The following is a 15779-nucleotide window of genomic DNA, read 5'->3' on the forward strand; positions in this document are numbered from 1 at the left end:
CAGGGAGGATGGCTTAAAGGAAATACTTACTAAGTATGTTTTTCTCTCAAATAGCTTTTAACACTTGTGTCTGGGTCAAGCCAGACTAATGGGGAGCAGAACTCTAGATTGAATCTTATTGAGCCCCAATGAGTAGCTTTCCCTCTGTTGTATTTTGGGTGATGCGGTCAGTTTATGTGGAGAACGAGAAATAGTCTCATGTAATTGGCCATGTGCTCCTTGTGTGGGTGTTTCTTCAGATACAGTTCATGATGGAGCATGGGGTTTCTGTTACCAGTGGTCCTGGGGAGACATTCTTGGGTGAGCCAAGCACCTGGAATGGGTGTAATTTTCCTGTGTAATTGGCTTTTGTTGTACGAACACTGAGTGTCCGGTATCTGAACAGATTTTCCTTTTTCTAGTGGCCATTGGAAGCTCGGAGCCAAATACCAAACTCCCTTTCAGCAGGCAGGCATGTTGGAAACTGCTTTTCTTTCTTTCCTGTCCTCAGCTGTTGTTTTTTTTTTTTTTTTTTTTTTTTCCATCATGCCTAACATGCTGTATTTGCTCCTTCCACATTGATGAAGCCACAGTGGATTTGTGAGTGGTAGTGGTCGAGTTGGGAGAGGGTATATTGGACCGGTTAAGGCAGCCTCCTTTGAATGGGGTCTTTGAGCTTGCTTCAGCCCTTCTCCATGAAGGTGTTTTTTGCAGTTTTGCACCTTGAGTGTATGTTTGTGAGGCTGTCTTTCCCTGCACTCTGCAAACTGAGTGTAAGAATTCTTTGTCGATTCTGTACCCGTGCACAGAAAACATTAAAAAAAAAAACAAAAAAAAACTTATTTAACTTTGTTTCTAGAATAAGCAAAGAAATGCATTCTAATGGGAGAGATCCAACCACCTTGGAAGCCCTTTTTCTGATCCTCTCTCATAACCTTAGAAGTGAAAGGCTTGGTCCTTGGTTTTGGGGGAATATATTCTCTCTGTGGTCCATTAGAATGAGCATGGGTTATGTGGTTAGGTCACCACAGAATTAATCTTGGCTCTAACATTCCCTTCTGTGTGAGCTGAGAAGGTCGCTTAACCCCTCCGTGCGTTAATTACCTTGTACTTACAGTAAGGGATAAAAATCTGCCTCACCAAGTTGCAAGCATTAAGTGAAAGCAAATGAGCAAAAATAAGCAGTCAGTGTCTAGTATGTTGCCTGGCATGGAGCAAATGCTTGAGAGAGCATGCGAAAGGTTCTGCTATGGTCCTAGTTAACCCCTACGATGTCAGTAACATAAGACAAGTTGGGATTTTGCTCTTGGAGAGTGAATGCTGGTATCACTAGTCATGTGACTGGTTGGCTCTCTTCCGGTGTCTCAGGGATCTAGACTCTTTCCCCCTGGATGCCACTGCTTTCACCTATAGTATTGGAGTTCTTCACAGCAGGGGTAGGTGAGGGGGATTCTGGATATCCCTTTGTTACACATCTCTAGGGCTTACTATGTGGTCTTGCCCAGATGCAAGTGGCCTGGAGACACAGTGCTCTTGTGTGCACAAGAGAGAAGACCCAAACAGTTTGCTCTGCCCATAGCATGGTCTTGGCCACTCTTTCCTTGTCTCATCCTGGAGACTGATGTCTATTTAGGATGCTAAATCAGGTTTCCAGTGGACTCTTGAGATGCTGCAGGTGTCCCTTGCTTATCAATTCAAGCAGGTTAAGGATCTGTTGTCTATGGCATTGACCCGATTCATTTGTCTCCTGCAGGCTGGGCTCCCGGCAGGTGATGGCATGGTGATGGGGAAAAGGGGGATGGTCTACCTAAGAGCAATGGAACCACTGCCATCACTGCTTTTAAATTGTAAATATAGGGGCTCCTGGGTGGCTCAGTCAGATAAGAGTCTGTATCTGGGTTTTGGCTCAGGTCATGATCTCACGGTTGTGTGAGTTCGAGCCCTACGTTGGGGTCTGTGCTGGCGGTGCAGAGCCTGCTTGGGATTCTCTCCCCCCCAGCTCTCTCCTCTCTGCCTCTCCCCAGCTTGTGCTCTTGCTTGCTCTTTATCTCTCCCCTGCAAAGTAAAAAACAATTGTAAATGTAGTGTGTTGTGTTCTCACGTCTGGAGCATTCACACTCTGTTCTGGTTTGGGAAGTTTATAGAAGAACTGATTTGGGGGCGCCTGGGTGGTGCAGTTGGTGAAGCATCTGACTCTTGATTTTGGCTCAGGTGATGATCTCACAGTTTGTAGGATCGAGCCCTGCTACGGTTCCTGTGCTGACAGTGCAGAAAATGCTTGGGACTCTTTGTCCCTCTCTCTCTCAAATAAACATTTTTAAAAAATTAAAAAGAAGCGATTCGGGAGGATCACTTGGAATTTGTCAGGCGATGTGGGGAAGGAGCTTTCTAGGTAGAAGGGGCAAGTATGGGACTTGGCAGAGCGGGTTGAGTGTGGGGGTACTCTGTGCTCACTGTTACTGGAACAGAGCTTTGTGTCAGGAGTCCTGTGTTAGCATTACTGGTTCATTCACTCAACAGATACTTAAGCCCCTACTATGTGCCAGAGCTGTTCACAGCCTTCCTGAAGCTCACTGTCTAGTGCAAGCTGGTTGATTGCCTCCCTCCTTGCCTTTCAGAGGCCAGCTGAGTTCTCCGCTGTATCCAGAGTGAAGTGCCATCTCCTGGCCTCCTGTCCTTGCCTGTTGTCCCTTGTCAGTATGCACTGGTCATCGGCCTTCCTCAGTTACTTGAACTACGAGTGGCACATGGCTGCCATGTGTGGCCTGCTCTCCCTGAGGAGCTGGGTGTAGTGGAGGAGCATTATAGCACAGGACAGGGAACTATTTCCGGGACATGTGGGAAGGCTTCCTGAACCCCTGGTAGTCTGTCACCCACCTCACCTGCAGCCTTTGTGGCACGACGCTAAAATGCATGTGGGTTATTCATTTACTTATTCACCATCATTCTGTCTTGTGGAAGAGTGACAGGACCCTTGTGTAAACCACTGTACGGCCAGGGTCTGGGACTCTGTTGGGCCTGCATTAACGGCTCAGTTCATGTTGAACTGAAGAATGAATGAATGGAACAGATTTAGTTCCTACCAAGGCATCAGCCAGTTTCCATCACAGGAAATTTCTTACTGGCTGTCACCTTTTGTAGGTTTCTGTTTTCCACTGTTTCTTGAATCCCTTTCTTCCTCTCCTTTACTGTGTAATTGAGGTATCCACATTAGACATCCCAAATTGCTGTTACTTCTTAGTGCAAAGTTATTTAATACTCTTGACTCAAGCCCAAATGCCTGTATTACCAAAGTACGTCCAGGCCTCCTTTGTTCAGCTGAGACTCCAAATTGGGGTGCTAAGGGTCAGTGCTTCTGGGTTATCATTTATCATTCACACAAGATCTGTCAACAGGACTTCTACCCCACTGAGAACATCCCAGGCCTGGGGTGCAGAAAAGGGCTTTTGTCCTTGGCAGCTGGTGGGGACGATGGGGAAATATTAGGGAAGGCTGCAGACCTGGGCTGGGGCCAGCAACGGATGGCTTCTGTACATGGATTGGAACCATGTGATGGGGGAGGAGGGTGTGTAAGGGAGGCAGATGTGATGACACCTGAGCATGAAGGAGAATGGGGGGGGGGGCAGTTGCAGAGCTGGCCGGGTGTGAAAGGGGGTTTGGGAGACCATCAGGAGGCTGCTGTAGAACGCTACCCTGTGCTACCTCTTGTGTCCTGCCGGCTCACCTGGATGCCCCCCCTCCTGCTCTTCGTCCACAGATGTGCTGGGTACTCCAAAGCCCTGATCAGTCCTCCTTTGGGATGTCATGGCTCCTGTTGATCCAGACCAGAATTTCTTCCTTGGAGCCCTGGTTCTGTAGCCCACAACTTTGTTCACGTCCCCTGGAGGGGACCTACCGCTCATGGTGTATGCTCAGTAAATCCTTGCAGAGTTGAATTGTTAGAACTTACTGTAAGATGGTAGATGGCTTTAAACACTATCAGCACCAACTACGATTGTCTAATTCTTCACAAATTTGATTTTTATGCCATGAAACATGATTTTTCACAAACCACTTTTATTTATTTATTTATTTATTTATTTATTTATTTTTTCAATGTTTATTTATTTTTGGGACAGAGAGAGGCAGAGCATGAACGGGGGAGGGGCAGAGAGGGAGACACAGAATCGGAAACAGGCTCCAGGCTATGAGCCATCAGCCCAGAGCCTGACGCGGGGCTCGAACTCACGGACCGCCAGATGGTGACCTGGCTGAAGTCGGATGCTTAAGCGACCGCGCCACCCAGGCGCCCCTCACAAACCACTTTTATAGGGAAGGAGATAGATGTGGAGAATTTATTCCGTGCCAGTTACTTTTCATGTGTTACCCCATTTAGTCCTCATGGTGTTTCGGTCCAGTGGCTCCTCCCCTCTGTGCCACAGGTGGGGAAACTGGGCCGCAGATGGGGAAACTGAGCCGCAGATGGGGAAGCAGCTGGCCGGGGCTGGCCCAGGTTCGCAAGGTGGAGCTTTGTGCAGCTGGTCTGGCCGGACTCTGGAGCTGGTGCTCTCTCTTCTGCCCCCAGTGTCTGTCCCTGTTGTAGGAAGCAGTCACAGAGGCATGCCCTGGCATTCATTTTTTCCTACTCAGAATGAGATGTTACTGTTTACTTTCTCGGGAAGGAAGATTGAAATCAATGTAACTAGCCTTATTAACTTTTTTAAATAGGAGGGGCCGGCAGGTGCCAGCACTTTTCTGAGAGAACCAGAGCAAATATAAAAATCCAATTTGCTTGCCTTTTTTTTTAATCTTCCAAGTTTAATATTCAAAGTTGTAAATGAGGAGCTGATGAGACAGGGGTAAGGAGCCAAGCTCAGACACCAGGAGGTATTTACCCGTATCTTTTTTGTCTGCAGGTGGCTGTTCCTTTGATGAACACTACAGCAACTGTGGTTATAGCGTGGCCCTGGGGACCAATGGGTTTACCTGGGAGCAGATTAACACATGGGAGAAACCAATGCTGGACCCTGCGGTGCCCACAGGTACGTGACCCACTGTGTTGGAGGCTGGGATGAGGGTCACTAACTTCTAGGATGACTTACGGGAACAAATGTATGGGTTGAGTGGAGAGGGCAGTAGACAATGTCCTTCGAGTAAGTTTCTCATCTCCAGGGGTAATCAAAACAAGGCTGAGTGCGTTCTTAAGGTATGTGGTAAGAATCACACGTTCCCTGGATTCAGGAACCTTTGGGATTTCTTTTAGCTTTAAGATTCTAAGCTTTAGCTGTAAGTAGAGCATCCCTGGGTTTTGCTTGGGAACCTAAGAGTAGTTGGATTTGGGGTGGAGAGGAAAGAACTTGTGAAGAATGAGGTCTTTCCTTTTCTTCCAGGACACATAGATACATAACTTGTATATCTCGAGGGAAACTTCCGCAGTCAGAATATTACTCATAGTTAATGTCCTGACATCCTGAATGCCCAGCTTGTCATTAACCAGCAGGGCTAAAGGGCTAATGTGCTTTCTTGATAGATGGCTGCTTGAGGCAGGCCTATGAGAGTGACATCTGGTATATTCTAGCGGAGGTACACCTGGAGGAGAATACTCAGGGAAAACACACTTAGGGTGGGCTATGCCTGGGTGACTTGAATCTTGAAAACGTTTACCTGGGGACATATGCCAGGAAGAGTTACCACTCTGGGAACATGAGGACCACCTCTTTGGATATGTGATCCCAGGTACAGCGGTAAAGACGGCTGGTTTGGGTGTTGGAGAGGGAACATCATATTTAATGGTTCCTCCCCATCTAAGGGCCGTCTAACCCACATACTCTCTTGTTTTTGTCCACACATCTTGTGGTACTCTTCCTCACTCTGGCCATTAAATGCTGGAGATCTCAGGCTTGTTCTATACTGCTTCCATGTGTATTAGGTTCTCCAGACAAACTAAATCAATAGGATTTATAGAGATACATTTAAGAGGAGTTTAGTATGGGAATTGGGTCACACTGTATGGAGGCCGAGAAGTCCCATCATCTGCTGTCTGCAGGTTGGAGAACCAGGAAAACCAGTGTGTAGTTTGGTCTAAGTCTGAGGGCCCTAGGATACAGGGCTAATGATATAAACCCTGATCTGAGTTCGAAATCCCAAGAACTGGGAACACCAATGTCTGAGGGCAGGAAAAGGTGGATGCCTGTAGCTCAGGTAGAGAGAGTGAATTTACCCTTCCTTTCCCTTTTTTTTTTATTTGGGCCCACAAGGGAGTGGATGATGCCTCCCCACCCCCCCTTGGTTAGTGCTATCTGCTTTATTCCATTCACCAACTCAAGTGCTTGTCTATTCTGGAAATAGCCTTATAGACACACCTAGAAATGATGTTTTAGTAGCTATTTGGGCATCTTGTAGCCCAGTCAAGTTGACACACACGGTTAACCATCACACTACAGATGGCCTTCACCACTTCTGTGCCTTCGGTTGCCATCAGACATCTCCTATAAACTCTAGACCACCCACTTCCTGGCTGCCATGTCTTTTTGGCTTCCTCTGGGGAGAAGAATTTAACAGGATGCACTAAGCTATAGACAGAGAAGACACTCAGACCTGTCCAGGTAAGGATGTGGCCTCATGGACTTGGAGTTTGGCTCTAAAGCAGGAGGCTGCTGGATGGTTCTGTATACTTCCAATTAAAGGCATAAATGGTTATGTAAGTTTTTCATGAGTGTAGATACCCGCCCCCGGTGTAATAAATCTGTCCTGTGGTACAAAATTGAACTTTGCAGATCTAGTAGGATCTTACTTTGCGTGAGCAGAGTCTCCAGCAACTACACAGCCTGTATGTGGGTTGCCCCATCATAGTTTTTAACATTGCTGACTTAATTCTCAAAGGTGCCTTGGTTTAGATGATAGAATCACTCATTCTATTAGAGTCCAGAGTACTTTGCGGAAATACACCACATCTCCTCTGTTTTGCTTGACCATCTTTGACGTTGGCCAAATGTATCCGGATCTTCTAGTATGTGTATGTGTTTGTATCCAAAAACATCTAGTCCTGCAGAGCCTTATAGACTCTCCAAACTCAACATGGCTAAAACTGAACTCTTGATTCGTCTTTGCTCCTCTCCCCATGTACTACTCTCTATGGAACCTTTTCCTCCACCTTACTGTCTTGTGCCTTCCCTTTGTAGCTCAGCTTAAACATCACTTCCTTAGGGTGGCACTTCTAGATACTTCAGCCTGGGTCAGTTATCTCTGTAAATGTTTCCCATTGCATCCTGTGCTTTTTCTCAATGATGCATGTCACATTGGATGTTGTTTGTTTGGTGTATGTTGTACCCCCAGATGAGGAGTTCCACATGTGTAGGGACCATGACAATCTTGTTGATAGCTTTATCTCAGTGCTTAATACAGTGCATCATATGTAGTATGTACTAAATAACATTTTATTGGATAAATGCATGGATGGATGGCCAAATAGTCTGCGCTAAGTGTATTTTATTTATTTATTATTTAAAATTTTTGTTTGCTTTCTTTTTTTTTTTTTTTAATCTTTATTTTTGAGAGAGAGACAGAGTGCGAGTTAGGGGCAGAGAGAGGGAGACACAGAATCCGAAGCAGGCTCCAGGCTCAGAGCTGTCAGCCCAGAGCCCGATGCGGGGCTCGAACCCACGAACTGCAAGATCATGACCTGAGCTGAAGTCGGATGCTTAACCGACTGAGCCACCCAGGCGCCCTTCTTTTTTTTACATTGAAGCAGAGTTGACATACGATGTTATATTAGTTTCAGGTGTGCTCCAGGTGATTCAACAAGTCTGTTATGCTGTGCTAAGTACAAGTGTAGCTACCATCTGTCGCCATACAATGCTATTGACTCTGTTCCCCATGCTGTACCTTCTCATGACCTATTCATTCCATAACTGGAAGCCTGTATCTCCCACTCTCCTTCACCGTTTGTCCCGTCCCTGTCTTTGCCTTCCCTCTGGCAACCAACCACTAATTTGTTCTCTGTAGATATGGGTCTGATTCTGCCTTTTATCTGTTCATTTGTTTTTTAGGTCCCGTATATAACTGAAATCATGATATTTGTCTTTCTCTGACTTCACTATCAAGTGTTTTTTAAATAAAGAAATGAAGGTCAACATCTTCAAATCCCTTTGGGCCCTCTATTTATTTATTTATTTATTTATTTATTTATTTATTTATTTATTTTTTTCAACGTTTATTTATTTTTGGGACAGAGAGAGACACAGCATGAACGGGGAGGGGCAAAGAGAGAGGGAGACACAGAATCAGAAACAGGCTCCAGGCTCTGAGCCATCAGCCCAGAGCCCGACGTGGGGCTCGAACTCCCGGACCGCGAGATCGTGACCTGGCTGAAGTCGGACGCTTAACCGACTGCGCCACCCAGGCGCCCTGGGCCCTCTATTTAAACTGACCATGGATTTTTAACCTTTCCTGTAATCCTTCCATTTTACAGATCAGGAAACCAAGTTTCCAAGAAACTGTGTGGCATGGCTCCTTTGCCCACCGTGCCAGTCTCTCTTCCCAGAGGAATAACTCTTCTAATCTTAATTTTTCAGTCCCTCATTACGGGAGAGTGTCATTTCATAAATACCGGATTGTGCTAATACAATCCTCTGAGCTTTTCTAAATAGAGGCATTTGATAATGATCACTGAAATTATTCTGTCATGATGCGCCTGTGGATTTCAGTGGCTCCGTGTGCTTCTTAGGCAGAGAGGCATGAAAGTGAATTTGGATTAGGCAAAATTGTTTGTTCTTCTCATGGGCCAAAACTGAAATCTTACTTTTCCTTCTGTAAAACCAGCACTTTGCATCCTTTGGAAGTCTAGTTTGAGTCTGTTTATTCAGATGTTCCACACCCTTTGACTGCTCCCCTTCTGTGTGACAAGCTCTGTGCTGGACTGTAAGTGACACTGTGTCATTTTGGCACTTAGTCCCTCTGCTGGCTTCTCCTGGCACATGGGAAGAAATTTGAACTCTTTGCTATAGCCTGCAACGTTCTGCATGATCTTGTGTCTTCTCCAAGCTCCTTTTCTTCTCAAAATGCTCCAGGCACACTGGCTCCTTTCAGCGCCTTGGAGACTGAAAGGCTGTCAGGTTGTTGGCTGGTTCCAGACATTTGCACATGCCGTTCCTGCTCACTGGAATGGTTTTCTCCACTCCTTGTGTGGCCAGTTTCTTCAGGTGTCAGCTCAGATGACTGCTTCTCACGGACATTGCCCCTTATCAGTCTATGTAAAGAAAGATTCCCTCCTTGCTGTTCCCATGGGATCCTGTTCTTGGCTTTCAGAGTTCTTAATGTAAACATGTTTCCAGGCCAACTCATTCCAGTCCTATGCCATAGCTCAGTGACTTTGGGCCCTTAATCCCTCTGCCTCTGTTTCCTCATCTTTAGCATGGGAACCAGTGTGAGAGTTAAATGGAATGATGGCTGAGTGAGTGTGAAGTGTTTGCACATGGTAGAACTTAATCAGTACTGGTTCCTCTGTGCTCTTTTCTAGTTTTTTCCTTTTTTTTTTTTTTTTTAATGTTTATTTATTTTTGAGAGAGCAAGTGATCAGGGGAAGGGCAGAGAGAGAGGGAGCCAAAACTCTAAGCAGGCTCTGCACTGTCTGTGCAGAGCCCGATGTGGAGCTTGAACTCACGAGCTGTGAGATCATGACCTGAGCCAAAATCAGATGCTTAACTGACTGAGCCACCAGATGCCCAACTCGTTTCTGGTTCTTAACAATCTCTGGAGCTGTAAGTCTAAGTTCTTCTTAGAACCATGTCTCCTCCTTCAAGTTCTCCTGACCCAGATGCTTCTTTACCCAGGTGCTTGACTCAGTAGGTGGTCTGCGTGGGTCCCTGAGAGACCCAGAGAGGCTTTTCAGTACCCAGGGTACGTGCTGCCCTGTGGGCTTGCACATCTCTTCTAACCCAGCTCTGTCAATTCAGCACTCCACACCATTGCTTTCACGGCTTGTCCTCATCCTTTTCCATGGTAAAAGCCCTCTGGCTGGCATTCCAGGCTTCAGACCTCTGACCTCCTCTTTGTTGGGGCTGTCACAGAGGAATGGGGATACTACACCCACAGACCCTCTTTCCAAGCCTCGATCTGGTTCGCAGAACTTTATGCAGTTTCCTTTGGTTTCTAGCTCTGCCTTTCCCAGCCTTGGCATAAGTGTCTTGGGGACTGAACGGGACTGAAGTCTCTGAGTGTCCTTTTCAAAGGCTGAAGCCAGAGGCAGTGGGGCTTGGGAGGTGTCCTTTAATTTCTTTCTTGATTAAAAAAATTTTTTTTAACATTTATTCACTTTTGGGAGAGACAGAGTGTGAGTGGGGGAGGAGCAGAGAGAGAGGGAGACACAGAATCTGAAGCAGGCTCCAGGCTCTGAGCTGTCAGCGCAAAGCCTGACATGGGGCTCAAACCCACGAACCATGAGATCATGACCTGAGCTGAAGTTGGAGGCTTAACCGACTGAGCCACCCAGATGCCCCTCATTTCTTTTTGATACTTGTAAGCTATTATTTTAAGTGTTGGAACAAAGTAAGGTTGACTTGTAGGCTGAAAACCCAGGTGCATAGGAAATGCTGCATTTGCATGAACTTAAATCGGACCCCAACCTTCAGGGAGTTAGACATAAATTTTTGTCATTTTGGGGGGGTCCCCCTTCTAGAGGGGTTACAGATGTCATGGGGACTTAAACAGGCCAGGCTATTGTAGTTTCTTCTTAGAAGCCCACTGTCACATTCCTGTGGTCCCTTTGGGTCTGGTAATACTGATGCTTCTTCCCAGGCTTGGATCCCTTGTTTGGAGTCCAGCCAGCCCAGGTGCATCACCCAGGATCCCTTCTGGGGCTAGCACCACTGAGCTATATGGGACCAGCAGACCCTCCCTTCCTTTTCCCACTGTGGAAGACTCTCTGTCCTCACTTTCTACACCCCAAAGGCACACCCTTCTTGTCACAGCCCTTATTTGAAGTCATAATCTCTTGAGTAAAATTTTAAGCTTTACAACAACTAGAAGAAAGAAGGAACCTTTCACTTCAAGCAGCCTCTTCTCCGTGTCCTGCATCGATTTCTAGAGCAGATACAAAGACCCTAGTTAGTTACCTGATCGGAAGGGGCACATGTTAGGAAAAAATCCATGGAAAACACACACATGGGTATCTTTCAACCAGTTGGCTTGCCTTGGAAGCAGACACAATCTCAATATTGTGGTGCTAGTTTTCCTTTCTGTCACTGTTATAGCATGCCATCACACAGTAGGATTGGTGGAGGAAGAGAGATACATAGACAAGGAAGTGGCCACGGGAACACAGACACAGATTGGAGCAATGCATCTATAGGCCACAGAGTGCCAAGGATTACTGGCAGATACTGGAAGCCTCCTTCCCTAGAGCCTTCAGAGAGAATATATCCCTGTCAGCAACTTGATTTCAGACTTGTATTCTGAAAGGTTCTGTTTCTGTTGTCTTAAGCCACCCAATTTGTGGTAATTTGTTATAGCAGCCCTGGGACACTATGACTGGGTCATTCACATATCTGTATCCTGACCCCAGCACCTTTCCTACGTTAGAACTAACACCAGGGTGCCTTAAGTATAGGAACCTTTGCTTTCTTTTAAGAGAACTGACATTTCTGTGTTCACTCTAACCAAGAACTGGATTAAACATTTTCCTGTGCATTTCTATTTTTTAAGTGTTTATGTAAAAAAATTTTTTTCTAATGTTTGTTTATTTTTGAGAGACAGAGACAGAGTGTGAATGGGGGAGGGACAGAGAGAGAGAGAGGGAGACAGAATATGAAGCAGGCTCCAGGCTCTGAGCTGTCAGCACAGAGCTGGATGAGGGGCTTGAACTGTGAGGTCATGACCTAAGCTGATGCCATATGCTTAACTGACTAAGCCACTCAGGTGTCCCTAGTGTTTATTCATTTTTGAGAGAGAGAGAGAGAGGGAGAGAGGGAGAGAAAGTGTGTGTGTGCACATGAGCAGGGGTGGGGCTCCACTCACAAATCATGAGATCATGACCTGAGCTGAAACCAAGAGTTGGGTGCTTAATGGACTGAGTCACCCAGGCGACCCACTATGCATTTCATCTAATGTGCCACCATCCCATGAATTCAGAGATCTTATCTCCTCTTGTTTTGAGAAAATCAAGCCCCAGAGAGAGAAAGTGATTTGTCCAACCTCATGCAAGTTAAATATGAAAGAGGAGCCAGTCTTCAAATCCAAGGTAGAGAAATCTGTGTTGTATACATGGCACTGTCATCAACAAAGCATCTGTTAATGTTATTTATATTTAAAGTCATGCTTTATGATTGCAAAAATGCACATTTGTGGTAAAGACTATGCATGGTAGAGGTAGCTATAAGAAACAAAATTAAAGTCATATGCTCACACAAACTTACATAAATACATATTTTTCTATATAATGCTATTTTTAAGTATTTTCCTATGTCATTAAATATTCCTCAAAAAGCACACTTTTTTTTTCAATATATGAAATTTATTGTCAAATTGGTTTCCATACAACACCCAGTGCTCATCCCAAAAGATGCCCTCTTCAATACCCATCACCCCCCCTCCCCTCTGTCAAAAAGCACACTTTCTAAAAAGTTTCATAGTTTTCCATTACAATGATTGTTCCATGATTTAATCACCCTGTTGTTGGATATTTAAGTTGTTTCCAGTTACTCACTCCTGAATCACATTGCAGTGAGTGTTCTTGTACATCTATCTTTGCTCCTCTCCAATAGACGTTCTTACATTTGCTTTCATATATAGATATATATTTATATATGAAATATATATAGAAACATATATAGACATATCTATATATATATTTCTGTACTCCCTTCTGTATCAAACGTAGAGTAGTTGTACATTATTTTTGAGATCTGGCAGAATGTCCACATGTCAAACATAGAGTCCTGGATATTTGCCCACAAATTGATGTAGGGAAGATTCTTTGTGGACTCTGCAGCCCTAAACACAAGTCAAGAACTGGCTGGTGATGGCCCCCTGAGTGTAGCACCTTACAGCTCATAGTGTACTAGTTGGAGACCTTCTGAGGATTAGCAGGAATTCTGTTCGAGATAATAATCAACTAGAGAGCAGTCCGAGCACTAGTCCAGGTGGATATCAGCTGTAAAAAGCAGATTGGTCTCTCCAGTGCTGATTTGACGAATAGCAAGCCTCTTCGTAGTCTGTTTTTGAGCTAGCTTCTGTTCTCCTTGTAGGCAGGGGCAGTGAATGTTTGCCAAATGAATTACTCTTGTTAGTAATTGAACTTTCTCATGATACGATCCTAGCATCTATTTCCAGCCTGAGCCTCCATTTTGGCCTTCTTGGCTTCTCTTTCTATATAGTCATGTGAGAGGGGCTGTTAGGCTTGAGTTTAGGGAGTCTAGCCTCCAGTTCTGCTTCCTGAATTTGGGAATCTCCCACTGTGTGGAATCTTGGTGGACCGTGCAACTTGTCCAGAGGTGAAGGTGCCAGAAATTTACTCTTCCTCATGGCTTGGGTGTGGCTGGACATGGGGCCTGGATGCAGCCCATTGGAGGGAGGGTGGGCCAGAGGCCTGTACAGGGGGGTCCCGTGATAGGGGTGTTGTCTGGGCCACAAGAGATGCTACTAAATGAGGTTGCTGAATTGCTGCTGCCTTGGCTCCCCAGAACTGCCTAAATTTCTGTTCATTTTTCAAGGCTATTCTCTAGCTTTCTGTTCATGATGAGCCTCCCAGTATTCATGCAGAACATTTCTGAGTTTGAGAAGGATTGTCATAGTTGATTTTTCTTGTTTCTAACCCCAAACCTTGCAGGTTCCACAGTCTTGTCTTTGGCTAGAAGGCATCTCCTATCTACCTTTGTCTTACGTCAAAACCCTGAACAGATAAGCCTCCTCCAGGAGGACCTCCCTGACTCTCCCTGTGTAGGATTGCCTCTTCTTTGTGCTCCTGTGGCTGAGTTTATTATATCTTGTCTTGGATTTCTCACTATGGCTGTGAGCTCCTTAAGGGCATAGGCTGCTGATCATTGCTCCCTTCCCTCTGCCCTGCATTGGGCTTGGAACAGGGAAGGCGATCCATGTATGAAGACTAAATTATCATTAAGGTTATAAGCATTTGGAAAGTCAGGAGCAAGTTGATAATCAGGGAGTTTTGAGAAGAACCCTGGAGAGCTGCTGCTTTCTTTGGCATTTTTATGGTACCTGGTGCACCTGCGGCTTTCCTACCTGGCCTGCCTCCTCTCAGCCTGATGAGGCTCAGTCTGGCTGGACCATTGCTCCCAGGTCCTGCCTTGTCAAGGCTCTTTTGCTCTAGAATTGACCCTTGGGACAAATAAATGGGCCCTGCAGATTCCCCCTCGCTTCACTCTGGGGCCTGGCACGTGTGTGTGGATCTGCTTGTGACCTATGTAAGACCCTCCCCATTGGAAAAATGTGATGTATCCAAAAACTGACCAACTGTTTCTTTAATGTAGTGCTTACATTAAAATGATTGGGAAGTATGGGCCTTTAACCATCCTTAATCACTCCTGATATTATTATTGATTGGCTTAAAGCTATAAGCTCTTAAGTTCCCATTTAGCCAGTATTGAATCAATAAGTTTTTCTTCCCTCTTTAATGATAACATATTATATATTCATTTTTAAAGAGATGCTGAGTCTGTGCATATAAGGTAACTCTTTCCAGGACCATCTCACTTCCCTCCGATGTCATGATTAACAGATGGATGGGTATCGAGAAAGAGGGAGGAGGAAGAAAAGGAGGAAGGGGGTGGGAGGGAAGAGAGAATATATGTATGTGGTAATAGTGACAATAATAGTAGGGAAGCAGTATTTAGGTAGTGCTCACTGTGTGGTGGGTACTATCCTGAGCACTTTAAATGTATGAACTTAATCTGCTCACAGCCCTCTGATACAGATATCATGATCTGCGTTTTACAGATTAGGGAGCTGGTGGCACAAAAAAGCTTCTGTGACTTGTCCAAGGCCATAGTTAGCAGGTGGTAGAGCCAGGATTTGCCTGCAGGAAGTTTGTGCCGAAGTCTGTACTCTCGACCGCCTCACTTTTGTGCCTCCTAAGAATGCAGATGATGAATCGGGTCATGGTTCCCAACAGCTGCCAATGCCCTCCTTTCACATCACCCATTCAGATCTAGCGTTCACCTTCCGGGGCTGGCACCATCTTTCACTAGATGGATGCTCCGTGCTTTATTTAACACCCAAGAAATGGCAGTGGGAGAAGAAAAGATAAAAACCCAAATGTACCCCATATGCCCCAATAAAAGGCCGGGTTTTTGTCTCCAACAGCTCTTGAAAAAGTTCTTACAGGGAATTTTATATTATGGGATGGTCTCTTATGTCCTTTGAACCACAAAATTAATTAGGGAAACTACATTAGCCTGCAGTGACCCCAATCAGTGCTGGTTTGGGATGTTTACAGTGATAACAGAATGGATAGAGGGGAAAAGGCAATAACATTGAAGACAGGTTTTATATTATTCTGGAGGATATGACTGGATAATGACAAGTGATAAGGATGGCTTGTAAAAAGCAACAGAGGATCTTTTTGGTGATCAAAATACACATGTTACATAAATGGGAAAACAGGCCTGTTCGAATATCCACATGGATGCTTGCCTTGATGTTTATTTTCTGTGATAAAAAACTTCAGTTCAAAAATCAACAAAACATAAAGGCAACCTATTGAATGGGAGGAGATATTTGCAAGTGATATTATCCGATAAGGGGTTAATAGCCAAAATATATAAGGAACTTAAACATCTCAACACTAAAAAGCCTAGTAATTCAAATAA

The 15779-nt window shown here is 45.1% G+C and overlaps 1 protein-coding gene across 15 annotated transcripts in view; it reads left to right on the top strand.

The window, feature by feature from the left end:
• Positions 1-15779, top strand: part of PTPRT (protein tyrosine phosphatase receptor type T) — a 1070511-nt gene that overhangs the window by 272065 nt on the left and 782667 nt on the right. For all 15 annotated transcript variants that reach the window (XM_045444560.1, XM_045444565.1, XM_045444561.1 and 12 more), the window contains exon 2: positions 4875-5000. In XM_045444560.1, coding sequence (XP_045300516.1) covers positions 4875-5000 — 126 coding nt within the window. The remainder of the gene's footprint in view (positions 1-4874; positions 5001-15779) is intronic.

The sequence above is a fragment of the Leopardus geoffroyi genome, chromosome A3, assembly GCF_018350155.1.
Source record: "Leopardus geoffroyi isolate Oge1 chromosome A3, O.geoffroyi_Oge1_pat1.0, whole genome shotgun sequence".
Lineage (NCBI taxonomy): Eukaryota > Metazoa > Chordata > Mammalia > Carnivora > Felidae > Leopardus > Leopardus geoffroyi.